Source organism: Melopsittacus undulatus, chromosome 6 (genome assembly GCF_012275295.1).
Source record: "Melopsittacus undulatus isolate bMelUnd1 chromosome 6, bMelUnd1.mat.Z, whole genome shotgun sequence".
Taxonomy (NCBI): Eukaryota; Metazoa; Chordata; class Aves; order Psittaciformes; family Psittaculidae; genus Melopsittacus; species Melopsittacus undulatus.
This window is the reverse complement of record NC_047532.1, coordinates 31,683,114-31,701,250: the sequence shown is the minus strand read 5'-3', so window position 1 is coordinate 31,701,250 and position 18,137 is coordinate 31,683,114. Positions and strand designations below refer to the sequence as shown.

Below are 18,137 nucleotides of genomic sequence, written 5' to 3'. Positions count from 1 at the left end.
TTATGGTTAACCATGAGAAAATAATCCTGAAGCAAAATTAAAACTGGATTTTCACACACAAAACCAAAACGTTACTATGAAAAGTTTCACTTTGTTCCAAACATCACCATCACTAGCTTAATCCTGTCAGTAAGCAGAGTACTGGAAGTTCTGGCTGCCAGATGCAGTGGGTATTCCTAGCTTTCGCAGCAGACCAAATTCAACTGGAATTACAAGACACTCAATTAAATGAGAACAGATAGTCACACTGAGTGCTAATGAGTGCTTTGGAAGGGAGATGTGCAGTTGCGAACAACTTCTGCATGAGTTGCATAAGCATATAGCCATTCCCTCAGCAGGTAGGCTCAAAGGAAAGCCATAAAAAGAAAAATTATATTAGTACTAGGAGACAAATTACACAGTGTTTTAATAAACAACTAAATATTCAAGGATTAATGTATTTTCTTACTGTACTACTAGTTGCTGGCACACAGATCCATTATCTGTTATCAGCTCATTCAGTTTTAGTTCAAGGTGAACTTTTCCCTGAAAAAAAAGATACAAAAGTAGTTTTAAAAGCCTTTATTTTAAAGGTAGTAATTAGAGCAATAACGTAGTTAACAGTTAGAAGCTATTTAAGGTAATTCCGATATAACCACTTCAAGCAAATATCCATTCTAAAGCACATATCCTGCAGTAAGAGTAAGATGAATGCATTTGAACTTTGAGAATGATTAAAGAGAAGCATTATCCTCAGCTGCTGACAGTGCATGAGTTGGACAAGCCTCCACAGATTTAACACACATACACAAAAAAAATGTTTCTTCCAGCATGAAAAAGCACCAAGAGCAAAAGTCCCTCTTACTTTTTGTTCCAAGCATGGGATGAACACTTGAGCAATAGTGAGTGAACTTATAAGCATTTCAGGAGAAAGGTCTAGTATGACCCTGGGCTCTGAAGGCAGTTGGATTTATTCTGAAAAGCACAATAGTATGCAGTAGCCATAACAACCAACATTTAATATCCAGCTGTGAAATCCTGTCCATTGCACCAGACTGAAGATTATTTAGCGATTTACTATGCACCCCAGTGCAGCTTTCAACTATCTCACAAAGTCTGCTGATATATTCATGGAACAGGAAACACATAGGAAAGGAAAAAGTGGCAGTAACTGTTAAACCAGGCTTCCTCCTTCTCTTTTTCTAATATAGGAAGATGTAGAAGAAAAAGAATCCATAAATGATGGCAGAGTATGGATCAGCTTCAGAACTTGGCAAGGGCCAGCCTATTGTACCCTCTCAATAAAACAATTCACAAATTCCAAACCATGATATGGAATTTTCTTGAAATTACCAAAATTAGGTACGGTACCCTTACAACAAACATATACTGCCTGAGCAATACTGCTACTCCTTTCAGTGCATGGCAATTTGTGCTAGGTTTAACAATTTAGGTAACCAGATACTGACAAAGTCTTTCCTCTAAACCATGTTCTCTTTCGTATTCTCGTAATCTGTCCATTTGTCTGTTTGCTAAAGGGAACATCAGATGACACTGGTCTGACCACTATTATGATTCTTAAGGAAGGGACCTGGAAAGTAATTTTAGAATATGGCAAAGGAAGCAAGCTACAATCTGAACTGCAGTTTTGCTGTACAGCACTAAAATGGAAGTAAAACACTTAGCTGACCTTGCACACATTTCTATAGCACCTATATTTTCACATAAAACTGCAATGTCTTTATTGTAAATCCCCTGGGGCAAGGGCTGTGTTTCTTAATCTGTACGTCACATGGGAGGAGAAATCAAGTTTCTTTTATAAGGAAGTTTTAAACATAACTATTTTGGGATGCCTGCCAAGTGTTTTGCAAACTGTTACTACATGGATCGGAACACAGGTACATTAAGAAAGTATTTGTCAAGCAGAGAAACTCGATTACAAAAATAGATTTACAGGATAAAAACAGGATACTGAGAAGCATGCCAACAGCCTTACAAGGCAAAGTTCTTGAATAACAAATGAAAAGACATTAGCAGTATTTATTGTAATTGCTGACTTAACTACTTTTAGTAGGCAGACCTTGTGAATGGCCTAAACATCAACCTTTTGCTTTAAAAAAAACCCAAACCAAACAAAACATAAATTGGGTGCTCTACACTGATCAGCAGGAGTAAAACAGTTATTTTACTGCTCATTAAAAATATATGTAGATGTAGTTTGTTCAAAATTCAGCACCATGCTGACTACAGTAACATGGCTCCAAGTAAGTATTTGCTCAGTTTATATGTGGAATGGACTTTCTAGAATATTCAGAGAGATTCTCAATAATGTTGTATTCTGTTTTCTTCCTCAAATCAAAAAGAATTGCTGCAAATTCTAGAGCCATTTCACTTTTAGGTATTATTGGAACAATCCTGCCAGAACTTGAGCCACAGACCAAATTAAAACTCCCATGTGCAAGTTATTTGATACTGAAGGCAGAAAGTATTTCAAAGTAAAATGAGCACAGCACAAGCACGTCCATTTTTCGTGACCTTAAGCATTTTAAGTCATATAATCTGTCATTATTTCAGATAACCCCAAACTAACAACCGCAAAAAGATTCAGTAGTTTCCTAATTATTCACCTGTCTCAAGTAAATAGCTCCTCTTGAAAAGATTTTAGACATCAAAATACTGTTATGACATTTCCTCAGCAGCTGCTTCAAGTCTTCTGCCAGTTTTAAGTATCATAAGCCCATTTAGAAGTGTAGAATATGCATCATGCATAATCAAGCTGAAAAACATTCTCATAAGAATTACACAAATGCTAACATCTACCTGCTACAGCTCATGAGAAACTTCTATCACTACATGCACTTCTCTAATTTTTTAAAATATAAATGTGCAATTTAATAGTTACCTGAACTTCTGAATTAGAATCAACAGGTTGAAGCATAAACCAGTTCTCTTTTCCTGTGTATTTGCATAAATCTTCTTTTCTGATTGACACTTTACCTAGGGGAAGGGAGCCGGGACAGACAAGCATAATCACATTCATCTAAATAGGACAAATATTTAAATGGATTTGAAGACTGACTTTTTGTAAAACTTTTAAACTTTTTTAAGCTAATAATGCTGCATGAAAAGCTTAAGGAAGCAAGGAACATGAAGCATAAGTAAGGCATAAAAATACTTTATATAAAGCCCAATTAAGGTAATTACCATGTGTTATCTTGCACATCACTAATAACAAGATTAGGTAAAATAAAGAGCATGCTTGTAGCTGGAAATAACACAATAAAGATGTGAGAGAACAGTAATCGTGCTGAAGAAAGTTTAAATAGAAAAACTGGAAGTAGATGCCTTTTACGCTTCTGATTGCTCTTTGGAAAGCTATCATTATACTAAATTATCTGGCATCCTGGTGCAAATTATTTCCTTCCTCAATTCAAGTAATATGAAGACTACTTCCACAGCAGACTGTTAGACCTTAACAGCAACAATATCCACACAGCAGCTGCAACAGACCCATTATGGTGGGGTGAGGGGGAAGAGGAAAAATCAACCTCCTCTAATTTTTCACCTAAACTACATAAGTTGCTGCAAAATGCTTTGTAAGTCAGGTTGCACTGAGAGAATAAAAGTAAAATCCATAAATAGAATTTCTCCACAACTGCAATTACTGTGGAATTATTCCACAATTTACTCTCTAAAGTCCTACAGGTAGTGACAATCATGCAAACATTCCACTGAAACAGAAGTGAAGAAAAAATATATATTTTTAAAAATGTATTAAGGGTATAATTTTAAGAATATAATTGTCCAATTAGCCTAAAAAAATAAATGTATTTCAGTATAATAGAATAAAGCAAGGAAATAAAAAAATCCTGCTTTTCAAACATTAAAGGAACATTTAATTTAAGAGCACTATAAACTATTTTGAAAAATGCATCACTTCAATAATTGTATCCTTACTACTATAGATAATGATACTGAATATAAGAAAATGTTATAAAATATGTAGGCAGTATTCCAGAACTTACCTATACGCAGGTCTTTTTGTAAAACACTTTTATCATAAATGTAGAATGACAACCACTGGAATGTTCTTGGAATCTCAAAGTAAAACTCTTCCCCAAAATAAGGGCTGAAAAGAAAGACTGAAAGTTAAAATAGAAAAACACTTTATGTAATTTACACAGAAGATGAACAGTAAAATGCTGCATTTTTACTGCAATCCCAGATCCTGGCCTTCAGCAGTATACTTACCTATCATCAAAGCCATCCACAACCATTTCATTACAATAACATAAAATGACACCACAAGCTAAAACTTCCTGAGAATGCCCTACATATATTCAAAATGGAGGAAAAAATAACCAAAAAAAAAAAAAATCAGAGCACAGAGCACATACAAAGAAAGTGCCATTTCCTCTGAAATTTCAATTCTATTTTTCTGTCTTGAAATTATTCTGATTCTCTACCACCACAAATGACTTCCTGAGACCCTCATAAGTTTTAGGTTTCCTTTTCATTCAGTACATGATTAAATTACTTAGACACATGACTTATTAATTACTTCACTAACTGACATTTGTTTAGCTCTAACTTCTCTGTCAAATTTGATGACCAAAGATTCAGACCTGTAAAAAGAAGCATTAGGAATTATAAAACAGAAAAGTGGAAAAAATAAGTATTAATCTCCATCTGCATAGCCCTTTACATAAAAAAAGGCTCTGGATCTTTTTAGACCCCAAAAATACGCCTATGCTAGACAAATTTCACACAGCGAGTTAGTATCTTCACTCAAGGAATTTATGTTTTCATTGTACTTCAGGAATACTTATTGATGTGATCATAGGCAGTAGTCAGAACGCTGCATTTCAAACAAAACCACTTATTTCTGTGACTGCAAGCTGTGAATTCTGAAAATCAAGTACATCCACAAAAGCCACACCAACACTGTTATTTTGGAACTACTGGATTCTTAAAGACTTAAAATACTTTCAATTACAATGCATTAACATCATCAGGAAAAGGTGTTCAGCTTCACAAAATTAATTTTAACTTCCACTTTATTTCTACAGAAAAGTGTTGTGATGACAGTTCTACCAAACCAAGACACAGATTTGGGATTTGGGTTTTGGCTTTTTTTTTTTTTTGTTTCCCAGTAAATTCCATTTCTGACATTGTATTGTTATAATACTTTATTAAACTAATACAAACATGCTTATGTTTGGAACTATCAGTTCATATTATTGCCTACCTAACCGGATATCAGGACAAATAAGATATCATCCCTAATCTCTTCCCTCCAAACAGTTACAAAAAAAGCCCCAAATGCCTAAGGACCTATGGTAATAAGTTAAAAATAAGTGAGGAGCTGATAACTAGCTTTAAAAGTGGAAAAGGACACAGGTGAAAAATCTGGTATTCCAAATTTCTAGAACTGGTATTGAGAAACAGGAAGTTTAACTTCAGGAATTCATTATGAGGAATTTCACAAGTGAAATTGTTCTTTTGTTCAAACACCGACCTTTTACCTTAGGTTTCAAAGCAGACAAATCAGCTTTTGCACAACACTGTGAAGTAACTTGGGAATTCCCAGATGAAAAATTTGATTGTGTTTTTTCAGCTCCCTGCTTTTATTTTTTGTATTATTATTTCAAAGCTGACAAATTCAGCTTTGATTTGGAGAGCTGGGTTCTTGCCAGCATCAGCACTGAAGGTATAAATTCATGAGTGCTACCTCTAGCAGCAGTGCAGCCCTAAACAGCCTCAATTTCCTTATTACCTTTGCCACTCATTTTAATTGTATTAACACAACTTGGACCAAAAAAGATGAAACAAAGGATTATTTTAAACTTAGGTCAATTCTGTGCTATGGTTCCTTTAATAGCTATACTATTTGTTGCACCAGTGTAAAGAGATACTACAGCAAAAAGAGTGAACTGTGGGTGAACTAACTGGCACTGGTATCAAGGAGACTGCTACTAATTCAGCGTGTCAAACATCCTAAGAAGAACACTAGGCTACAATGTACATCAGCAATTGCGTATTGCTCAGTGTTAAGTCCCTGTTCTTGTTGTGGCTATGTAACTCTATTCATCCTATTATAATCAGATATACAGTCTGGGTTGGAGACTACTAGCAGAGACTTCCAAAAACCTATTTAGCAGCTAGATCCTATCGCTAAAGTGAGCTAATTTCACCACTATATTCCATCCCCCCCCAAAGAGTGATCAGCCACTAGCAATCATTTTAACCTCAACACCATATGAAGCCTCAGATTTGGCAACAAGGAGCAGGTCAGTAGCAAAAGTATAACCAAAATATAATGCATTGCTTTATTCACATTGACACATTTTTCCTTATCTAGATTAACACCACTGCCTTATGAATCAGTTGTTGATTATTCGTTAGCAAATACCAGGCACAGAGAGAAAATTTAAGGTGGAGAATACAATTTATAAAAAATTTTAAGGTGGATACAGAACTGGATGAAGGAGTACAATATGTTATACCAACAAGGAATAATTAAAATGGAGAACTTACTCAACCTGTTCCTCAGGGATTCAGTCAGTTTAATACTTTCATTTGTGACTTTGATGCAAGAACTTTAAAGACTGTGACGGATACAAAATTAGAAGATAGTGCTAATTCAAAGGAAAACCAGACTGTCATTCAGGAAGAACTGGATTACAGTAATACAGGAGGTTAAATTTAAATGTGTGACATGCTTCTTGTTCTTCCTTTTCTTGTTAAACTGGCACTTCTATGACAGAAACTGAACAATGCCCTTAGATCTGTCATTTGATAAATGCAACAGTTGCATCAACAAAAGAAGTTTGCTATGACCTTGCTTTCACATAAAGTTCTGTTTGAAAAAAAAAAGAAACTGAATTTAGTTTAATAAATAATAATAATTATAATTATAATAATAATAAAAAATGGAACACACACACCACAACCCCTCCCTAGTTCCTCATATCTGACCATGGAAATTTCAGGAGCCTCACAGCTGTTCTTTAAATTTTCCAAGGGTAAAAAAAAAATTTTTTTTCTTCAGAACCCACAGAAATCCCACAATGTGTCAGGAAATATTTCTTGAGTCATTAGTCAAAATATCCTTCTTTCACTTCAGTATTAATTCATGTTTTTCTAACTTTGAAAAGTCATTTGTTTCACATCTGCACTGAAACAATAGTCCCAGTGCTGGTGGAAGCCAAGTCCTACTTGCACATTTTGAAAATACATTTCTTCATTAGTTTTAAGTCACTGTAGTCAAACATCATTTTGATTCTAGTGATAATTATTTCCACAGATGTTTAACTAATGGATATTCATAGGATACAATTTAGATTACAGCCAGTATAAATTTGCAACCCAGAATGCAGTGACAAAAACAGACTGTGAATTATGTGTGTCAGAAAATGAAAGCAAATAATGTAAGACAAAACAATTAAATTCAAAGTTGTATTTATGACTAAAATTATACTGTACTGTATCTTGCTGAAAAGCAATTTATCAAGTTCTCAAACTAATAAGAGATTATAGCTTTCATTTTCCCTTCCAGTACCTCCAGGTTAGTACAGTATTCCAGTTGAACACATTAATAAGCAACAAGATGGTATAATTAAGTTTCTGGAACAGGTGCCAGCCTTTGTAACTGCATACACACTAGTAATCGAATATAAGCACCCAATCTGGTTGCTGCTAATAGACGATGACTTGTTTTATTACATTTCATTTCATCGGTTTGTATGGAACCCTATGCATGCCGTGAATCTAACTTAATGGAGACATATGGAGCTCACTATGCAGTGAGTGAAGACAGCAAGGCACCTACAGGCAAGGAGTCATCCAGAACACTGACCTCTGACTCCTAATAAAATGTTTTCAACTCTAGAACTATTAATTTCATACCACCTGAAAAATTTTCAATTTGAGGCTGACGTATGTGTATCACTTCAGACATCCCCCCAAATCTGTTGGGTTTTTATCGTGAAATTTTTCTTCCTCTGTAAAGTATTAATGGCATTGTTTTCTTTTAATCAAGTTTCAGTTAAAACTTTGGTACTATTTTTAAAAGTTTTGATGCCAAATCAAATATCAATTTGTTATGATATCAAATGTTTTACTATGCAATTGTTTCTTCTATTATCAGGTGATTGAAGTATACAACTCTTAAATAGAACATAATAATGTCTGCATAAACATTGAACAAATATTAAATGTAACAGGTTGTCCTGGGTTTAGCAGCAGCAGTAATTTTTTTCTCCTTCTTAGTAGCTGGTGCAGTGCTGTGTTTTTGACTTTCAGTCTGGGAACAGAGCTGATAAGAACCAACGTTTTTAGTTACTGCTCAAATGTTTAGACTGGCCACAGGACTTTGTGAGTCTCATGCTCTACCAGGGAGGAGGGGAAGCCGGGAGGAAGCAGAGACAGGACACCTGACCCAAACTAGCCAAAGAGGTATTCCATACCACAGCATGTCATGCCTGGGAGGTAACTGGGAGTTACCCAGAAGGGCACGCTCTTCTCGGTTGGGCTCGTTTCAGCTATTTCCCTTATCATTATTATTATTGGTGGCAGCAGTAGTGGTTTGTGTTATACCTTAGTTACTGGACTGTTCTTATGTCAATCCTTGGGAGTTCCATTTTTTTCAATTCAACGAGAGCCGGGGGGGGGTAGAAACTCTGTGGCAGACTGGGTTTATACCACAACACAGGTATTGTTTCCAAGCACAGTAGTAACTTTTAGGGTTTCAGTTATTAACATGTCAAAAATCTGGTGGCAAAGTCCTTTTTAAATGATACACTGGGTTCCCTTCTACCCATCCAACTACTGTCTACTCAAAGGGGAAATTTTAACTATTTGCTTTGTCAATACAGCCTTTTTAACATTTTTCTCTGAAGGATTACTCAGTTGATTACCAAAACAAACTCAATCTTAACTGCAGCCACTTAGATTTTGTATCTGATTTTTGCATTAGGTTTTTGGATCTGACTACAGCAATTACAAATTGGGAGTATGAGCAAAGTAGTTGTATCCTGATTGCATGTACATGGTGCTTGCTTTTCATACAGAAGCCTAAGAAGGCACTTAAAACAACGTTCTGAAAAAGTAAAATTCCCTATTCGAATTTGCCACATGAGCAGTACACTGCTCCTCACCTGGAAACGCCTAGTGAGACAGCTCAAAGAAAAAGCACTAAGAAAACCCCTGGAAACAGGGAAATTTTTTAAGAGTTTGAACAGGGTTTCTGGATTTAAAGAGGAAGATTTAATGTCTCCTCCCAATAACTGAAACTGTCACTCAGATACTCTGAACAATGCAGTTGCAACGATGCTTCAGCGTGGGTCACCAGTGAACTGAAGAATTCTGAGACATGAAAGCACCCACTGCAGCTATGTTATGACTTCTTTGACCACTTAAGGCTGTAAGATAGCAGCAGAACCTACAGCTAGGTACAGCTCACAAGACAAAGCAAGACATTCTGTGTCAGTATTGGTTATAGTTCCCAAAACAAGAATTTCAGGAGAGAATGAGGCCTATTCAGAGGGAAATCCCACAGCACACACAACTGTAATACATGGAAAAGATCTGGTTCCTTTATTCTAGAAACAGGTTTTACAAGACAGACACTAGAAGTAGAATTCCACCAATGCAGACCAACTGTATGTCAGAAGAAGGATATGGCATGAAGAGCAACCAAGTATCTTTCCCTTGAAAACAACTTGGCAAGAAAAAGAATGTTACGCTGCTCGGTAGAACAGGATGCAGTAATAGTGAAATAAGTTTTAGCATGCATCTTTTTAAAAGCACTGTACTACTCACAAGCCTCGGTTTTGTCTCCTTTCAACTACTGTCATAATTTACACTTGCTGTAACATTTCTGAGTAGTTGCCACAAGTCAACTCTCATTCTTTTGTGGTACAAGCAAAAGCTCATGCATGTTGATACATATCTTGTTTTTATCCTGAACTGAGGCAGCCTTGCTTATCATCTCCACTTAAAAGTTAAGCTTACCTTAAAGATTTTTCAACTACTTGTGTACGGAAAACTTCTTCTTGGTCCAAGTTTATGGTACAGAAAAAGTCTCTCATTTTGTTGGGTACCAAGTGTTTGGCATCATCTGTAAATAAAAAAACTACTGTAAATATTTGGGGGTGGGGGAACCCACACAGTATTAGCCACAAGAATTTTACAGTGTGTCCAAAATTAACTTTCCCATTCAATTAGCATGCATTTCTACATTAACTTTCAATTCCTAAGATCCAACAGCATACAGAAATTGCTACACCCAGCCTCACATGGAAGGAGAGTCGACAGGAAGAGGACAGCACACTGACTCATGAACACCACTTCCTGCAGCACCTGCACTTTCCCTTGAGAGGTCTCATCTGGGCTTGACCCTGTGTAGCTTGCTAAATCCAAGAAGCTTGCAGCCTGAGGTGATACGGCATTAGGTCATAATACCAAGACATGATCCAGCTAAGCTATTGTTCACTTGGTATTTTCTCTGCAAATATTTTGGCTAAAGGAAGCTGATTAATAAGAACTTATCCATAGTCTTTATTACATAGTGGGGGAAAAAAAATCACCCACTGACTAAATGCAACGTGGATAAGAAGAAGTAGAAAACGAAGTTTCTAATGAGACAGGATGACTGTCAACACAGGAGTACAAAGATTTGCTGGGTATTGAGTCCAGACCACTGTAATAACACACACCAGACATAAGGCAGCCCTTTCCGGAAATGGTTACTTCTGTGTAGATACAGCAAAAACCAGATCCCAGTGCTCAAACTGAAAAGCTCTTCCAAAATCTGAATGTCACAGACACCTGTACTTATTTATGGCAACACTGGCCTTTAGCCTAAACAGTTAGTTGTGTGTCCGTCCCTCATCCCCTGTCTCCGGGTGTTTCCTTCCCCTCTGAATTTCTCTGAAGAGAGCAGACAGACCCTCTTCATCATCTATTCTGCTAAAAGAAACAAGACAAGCTTTTTCTGGCACTCTCTCATGAGAGGCTCCTAATCACTGAGTAGTCACTCTCTGTCCCAGCTGCACTTTGTTATCTTAAACACAGGCAATCAGAATTGTATTTTCTATTAGGTCTTAACCACGATCTTTTACAGTAGCATTCATTCTTACTTGCTAGTAGAAATACCTTTCCCAATGAAATGGCAATCTAAATTTTACAGAAGGTATTAAAATACAATAAGGACTATATCGAAGTATTGAGTTTTAATTACTTATCATGCCTGAATAATGCATCACCCCAACTTTCAAAGACCACAGCCTGAAACTAGATGCGAACCATCATACACAAGCTTCTTTTTAAAAAATTGCCGATATGAAGAACTGTGGAATAAGCTTTATCATCTATCCTGTTAATGCGTAAAACCAGAACTTTGTTTTCTCCCTCTTTACTAAATAGATTATTACAGCCTTGAAAGTTAAGTCAGTAATGTCTGGTTATTGGAAAGGCTACCACAATGGTATCAGAGCTGTAAACGTGACAGTTTAACAGGAAGAGAGACTGAACTTCATGCATGATGTTTTCAAGGTCAGGGATATGTACAGTGATGGAAAGCGTGAACAGACTTTTCAATAACTTCCACAGTTAAAACTTGTGCTTTCAGAAGCATCAATGAGCTTTTCATCAACTTGGGTGTGGGAGAGGAGGAAGTACACATATTACTTCTTAAATATCACACTTAACATTGACAGACTGAGAGTCATGAACAGAACCAGTTTTTAATGCCACTAGACTCCGAAGAGACTAAACTCAAAATTACCCTTGAGATACTACAGAAGAACCAAGAATAGCATCAATGACTGAACATTGCCTTAAGAAAAAAAAATTATAAAAAGGCAGCTATTTTAATAAAACTTATGAAAGAAAACAGAAATAAATTCATGAAAGAGGCTAGTAATCTTCAGAGAGCTTGATATACTGTAGTTGGTAACTAACAAGCATGAACTGTATGTCAGTTGTTCCCAATAAGAATCCTTATTTTTAGTTAATACTCTGTAGCTTCACCATCTGTTTTTTACCAAAAATATTCAAAATATAACATTACTTAGTTGGCACTGTAAAGGCACTGTACAGTGGACTTTGAAAGGAAATTATAATTTTCATTTCATGTTTTCTTAAAAGAGTAAAAATCAAATATTCCTACATATATCACAATTTTTAAGTCTACTACACTGAAATCCTGCAGTATTAAAAGAAATTTTCCATCCAAGGAAATAGTAAGAAGATAAGTTTTGGTTTTCTAATGCGATAAAAAACTTTATTTTGTAGCCCAAGTGTTTAAGGCACAGACAAATTTATTGACGTTTTTGAGAGCTGGAGGAGATGATTCCCACAATTGAGTTAAAAATAATCTCAGAGCACTTATCTGGTGATCATGAGATTCCACATCTTTTCAAACACCTCTTGATACCCACCTGCGATTGTGACTTTTCAGCCATACAGTGCTACGACTCTTCCAAGATTATTTCCTTAAAAATTAAAAAAGGGGCAGGAAACAACTCCCAGATATCACACACAAGTCTTTGGTTACACTTTGGTTACTTTTTCTCAAAAACCTATGGCTACAATGCCCACACAAAAATGATATATAACCAACAGCAGTCATCTGCTGGAATGTTTAGATTTTCAGTGTATTTATCAAGTATGCAGTTCTGAAGACAACATGTTTCACTGTCCAAAGGATGCAAAGGAAAAAGGTAAGAAGCATGAGAAGCATATTCGAAAATGTATACCAGTATTTTCCAAGGGTTTGTTTAGAAAGTATAGGTAGTATATCTATAAACCAAACAATACTGTTTGGAGGAGAAATTAAACCAATTTCAGATCTAACTATGGACTTATATTTCAAGGCTCTTCACAGTGGCTGTCATTTAAAACCATATAGTGTAATGCCCAAACCTGCAGTTCAAATGGTGAAATGTGCAAGTGATGAAACAGTAGCGATAAAAGATTTATTTATTATGTGTTGACCATATAAATTCACCATTTTCTGTCATGGGACTAACTTAAACCAGATATTAGTCTCACATGACATGTGCAGTAGCCTAATCCATCAGGGAACCCTGAAATGCATCACTAAACAAACATTAAACTTTTTATTTTTTAAAGACAGAAGCTTACAATTGCTGTTAGCTACTTGACTTTTAAGCTTTCTTTATTGCCACTCAGCTACTTCAGGGAAAATACCAAAAAATAATTAAAAAAAAATCTAATTAAAAAAAAAAAACCTTCACTTTGGCCAATTACAGGTATATGTTTGGATTTAAAAATATTTAGAAAATATTGTTTAGTTTCTCTATGCAAAGCCTCACTTCAAAACGAGGTTAGATTAAGCCCAAGCAAAAGGGAAAAGTTCAGTGCTAAAAACCTCAAGTGTTAAAGCAACAGGAATTTAGCCGTACAACATCTAATAAATTCAAACTCCACATTACTTAAATATTATACAGAGTTGTTACCAACAGCAAACCTACCAAATTCAACAGCTCTGTAAAATTCCCTTGCCTGCACATCATCTGTTAAATGTAGATACTACACAAAAACATCAAGTTCAAGCTTGTTCACTGTTAAACAGTGCATAAGCTAAAGCAGGAGGTGGGATAGGGAAATGCTATTCACAATATGCTCTGTCAAGTCAAAGTGCACAACTAATGTACATCTTCTGATAGGTACTGAGAACAAAGAAATTTAGAATATGTTTATGCACACAAAATACTAAATTCATAGGACTAAACTTTATACAGCAACAATTAAATCCACTCCAGGACTGCAGAATAATCAGAGAGAACCAAGTAGCATTAACAACTCAGGGCAAGAAGTGTAAAAATGAACACATCCTGAATTTTGCCAAATGAGTTCTAGGACACAAGAGACATTTTCGAAGTGCTCCACTAAGACAAGTTTCAGTTAACACACCAAAAATCAAAGCAACTAACATCACCTAAAACTGTACTACTGGATATCATGAAATGAAAGCATAAGATAATTACACAGTTTAAAACACTACACTATAAGCTATGGTCAAAACTACATGATATCCACATACCTTTGTAAAGTGATTCTGTCATCACTATGATGCAAAATGCAGAGCCACCAATCCAAGAGAGTTGTTACTAATTACAGACAGACCTTCAGTAGATTTCTGGTGGAAATCTGCTAAAGTGTAATATCGCATTTAAAAAAAAAAAAATTAATAGAATGACAAGGTCTTGCACTGTTAAGACCAGCTCACCTTACCTCTTGCTTGAAAACCAGAGGCAGGAGACTGGATGCAAACACTGGTATCTCATGAAACAGAATGCCACGGATTGCAAAGATGTCCCTTCTCTTTTTTTCCACCACCTTTAAGTATATGCCTCAATTCTATATCTGTTGTGATATTTGTATAATATTGCTAACTTTAGATCATATCATCTATTTGTGTATTGTAAAACAATAGTATAAAAAAGAACTCACTGCAGATGGTGTTTTCTATACATGTAGAATTGCAGAACTGACATTACTTGGTTAAAACTACCACACTGTCATGAAACATATACAAAATTGTCAGTGTCAAGAGTCTTGTAGCAGTTTAAATGGAAGCAAAGCTTTGGCACCAAAATGTATTCCCCCTTTTAAGATACATGTTACAAGGAATTCTTACAGATTATGAACATCAACTTTCTAAAGTGAGGTCTGCTACTGCCAATCCCTCCAGATCTAGAGGGATTACATATTACATTTATTTATATTGCTCATTCAGAGTGCTTTCTCCTAAAAAAATGCTTTAGTAATATACTAGCAAGAAGCAAAATTTAAAACAGTATTAGCTGTGCAAAGAAGCCAAAATGCATCTAGGGACTGGAAGGTTCACAAACTTCCACAGCATATTTAAATTTCATCTTATTTTTGTAAACAGTGTTTTTGTTTTGTTAGAAGAAACAAATAGGTTTACATAGCGATTTTCACACTGTTTCAAGATATATCTTTTATTGCAGCTATTACTTCCACTCAATTTCCAAACAGGCTCCTGCAGTTCTTACAGGTCCATCTTTGGCAACCAAGCTTTTATGGATTCCCTAGGAATTACTTTTGCCAGGTAACCAAATATTTGAAGTTACAATACAACTTCAGACCCAATGCAGATCACTTGAATGGGACAATAAAACTATTTTCAACTTAAGTCTTGAGACATTTTGGATTGTTTTTTAACGTTTAATGGAAAACTTTTATCAGGTTCAAGTACAACAGAACACAGAAAAGTTGTGTTGTCCAGTGTTGGAAAAAAACACAAAAACCTTGTGATAAAAGTTAGGAAGCAGAATGGTGTCAAGTAAATCAGTTTCAGGAATTAATGCCTCAGCCCCAAAACTAACTGTATCCCTTTTAACTGTAAGCTGACATACTATTTCTGTGATAACTGCTAACAACACAAGATCTCCGTATGCTTAGTCTTGTCTACTCAGCCAGCAATAACTCTATGGCTATGGAGTGCCAGCACCTCCAGCTATACCTTATGTCTCCTGTTCTCATGACCTAGTCTTCTATTTATTGAAGACATATTCAAGTCTATACTGCATGATGATGTTTAAGTGAACATGACTCCATTCCTCCACCAAACCTAATCCTTCATCAGATTTTCACAACCGGTTCTCAATCACAGCACCATGCTCAATTCAAGAGGCCTCACTTCATTCTCAAAAAAGTCGATCGGCTGTGTGAGAAAGGAAATAAATGGGTTGCATCTGAATTGTATGAATGTATTTCGATACCCCTTCAGGAAGCCACTGCACATCCTGTTTCTCCTACTCGCTTTGAAGTCCTCCCGACCCGAGCCGCACGAAGCTATCTGTTTTCCTCCCCGGCCTCTCCTACCCAGCTCATCCTTCGGTTTCCCACGTTACTGAACGCATAGGCATTTTTAGTCAGCACTTCCTAACCACCAAAATAAAGCCACCAGCCTCTCTCCCTCACTCGCACACACGCTACACAAAGAAACAGAAGCATTAATGACCGTTTCCAGAACAGCCCTCTACCACCAACTTCCTGCACATCAATAATTTCGCAATTTCTGCTTGACAAACACACTCCGATGCCCGAGGTTCGGGCGGGAGGGGGCACTTCTGCGCGCTCAAGGAAAACCTCGGAGCAACGGATGCTTCCCAGCCACTCCGGGGCTCCAACGGCCCCGCCACATCCCTTCATCCATCCCTCACTCCTGCTCCACACCTCCCGCCCGCCCGTTGCTGCGCCGCGCAGACCCCGGCCCGGCCCCTCCAGCAAGTGCCGGCCGCGCCCGCCACAAAACCCCATCCCGGCGCCGCCAGAGCTCGGCCCGGCCCCCCGCGAGGCTCCCTCTCCTCATCGTGTGGCCCGAGGAGCACCGCCGTGAGGAGCTGCTGCCCCCTTCGCGCCCCCAGGCGCCCGCCTCACAGAAGGGAGGGAGAGGGAGCGGCGGCGGCCCGCGCCGCGGAGCCACAGCAAGAGCGGGCACCTGAGCGCAACAGCCCCAGGCGCTCGCTCAGTCTAGCCCTACCACAACCCACCACGGCACCGCACTTACAAATCTTCCCCCGAAGGTTCTGCAGCACCCGCACCTCGTCGCCGCCGTCCCCGGCCGCCATCGCGCCAGCGCCGCCGCCTGCGCAGTGCAATGCGCCGGGGGGAAAGGGAGCGGCCTGCCCCGCCACACGCCCGCGAGCCACCCCGCGCCGCAACTACCACTCCGCCCCCACCGGCCGCCGCCCTCGGGGGGCACAACGGCACCGGAGCGCAGCGTGGGGAGGTGGTGCGCATGCGCGGTGGTGCCCGGCTCCCAGCAGGCCTTTGCGCTGCCGTTCCGCCCTTGCTGCGGCGGTGTTCCGGCGGGGCAGAGGGGTCTTAGTGTTCTGTCACCGGTTCACTGCGTCCATGGTGCGCTCGGCCGCTTCCGCAGCTGCCCCTGACTGCCCCTTCTGTGTGTCTCTTGCAGGGCAGAGGGGCTCTGGCAGCGAGGCACAACAAAAACTTGTATTTGCCATATTCATCGCATTAAACGGCTGAAACGAGTGACAAGGCCGGTTGCTTTGATTTCTGGCATGCTGAGTGCCTGTCTCTGTGAAAGGCACGCCATGGCTTCTGCTGAACCTCCACTGCTGTCCCTTGTTCAGGTTGTCTGCTCAGCCACACAAGAAATGCCATAAAACAAGTGGTTCAGCTTCCAGGGCTGCCTCTGCACCACAGTGGGAAGTGCCAAGACACCCGAAGGTGGCATAGATAAAGCAGCAGCCGACGGCCCTCATTAAAGGGCTTTTGCATCACGTTTTATATCAACATTTCCTGAAGATCCTAACGTGAAACTCTGGGAGATCTTGCCTACATGTGGAGTTTGTCCCAGTCCCACCCACATCAGTGGCGGGTCTTTCCTAGATCTGCATAATCCCCCCAGCCGTCAGCTGCAAGTGCCATGTCCATCTCAGTGACACTCAGGTGCATGCTGAGGGTACATCAGCCAGCCTTTAATGACTGATGTACCCTAAACCATGGGTAGTGCTAAAGCTGTTTTAAAAAGCAGCAGAGGAATAGGCTTCTTTATACTTAGAAAGCCCTCTTCAGTCTGTCCTTCTGTTGAAGGGAAGCTTGAAAAGTTCCAGGCCAGAACCAAGTAATTTGTGTCTTACTGAAGTCCTCTGCTCTGACCATTTTATATTTCTCTACACAAATCTTGCCATTGCTACTATGATATGGCATCAAGCCATATAATTTGACCATCAGGCACTGCTGTGTCTCCCTGCATTCAACTTCTCCCCTAGTGCTCCTTCAGCAAGGGTGAGGCTCCTTCCTCATCCTCATGATTCACATAGTGGCTAGGGGACATTTGAAGGTGGTGAGCAGTAGGTTGATGGGGACTAAGCTGCTTTGCAACACCAGTAATGGGTGTATTTGTATGCATGCAAATCCAAATCTGCACAAAGACATGAGTTTGCATTAGCTGAATTTTTACCTGTTGGAAATGAGAGGTTCATCTGCAGTACAAATTGAAGATTTAATTATCTACAGTTGGCTGTCTAGGCTGGCTGCCCCATCTGACCAGTGGCTGGTGAATCTGACCAGGCTGATCTGAGAAAACAAAGCAGGGCAACACTCTGAGAATTGAGTGCTTAAACTGCAGGCTG

General features: G+C 38.6%; 1 protein-coding gene across 2 annotated transcripts in view; it reads right to left on the bottom strand.

Annotated features, from left to right (window-relative positions):
* RASA2 (RAS p21 protein activator 2) overlaps positions 1-18,137 on the bottom strand; it is a 68,280-nt gene that overhangs the window by 29,722 nt on the left and 20,421 nt on the right. The window contains exons 1-5 of one of the 2 annotated variants that reach the window (XM_034063527.1): positions 16,547-16,660; positions 9,994-10,099; positions 4,005-4,108; positions 2,882-2,976; positions 449-525 (exon numbers count right to left, since the gene is read on the bottom strand). In XM_034063527.1, the coding sequence (XP_033919418.1) occupies positions 449-525; positions 2,882-2,976; positions 4,005-4,108; positions 9,994-10,099; positions 16,547-16,607 (443 nt within the window). In that variant the 5' untranslated portion in view covers positions 16,608-16,660. Of the gene's footprint in view, positions 1-448; positions 526-2,881; positions 2,977-4,004; positions 4,109-9,993; positions 10,100-16,546; positions 16,661-18,137 lie in introns of those variants that run through there. The other variant, XM_005147036.4, reaches the window with a different exon arrangement.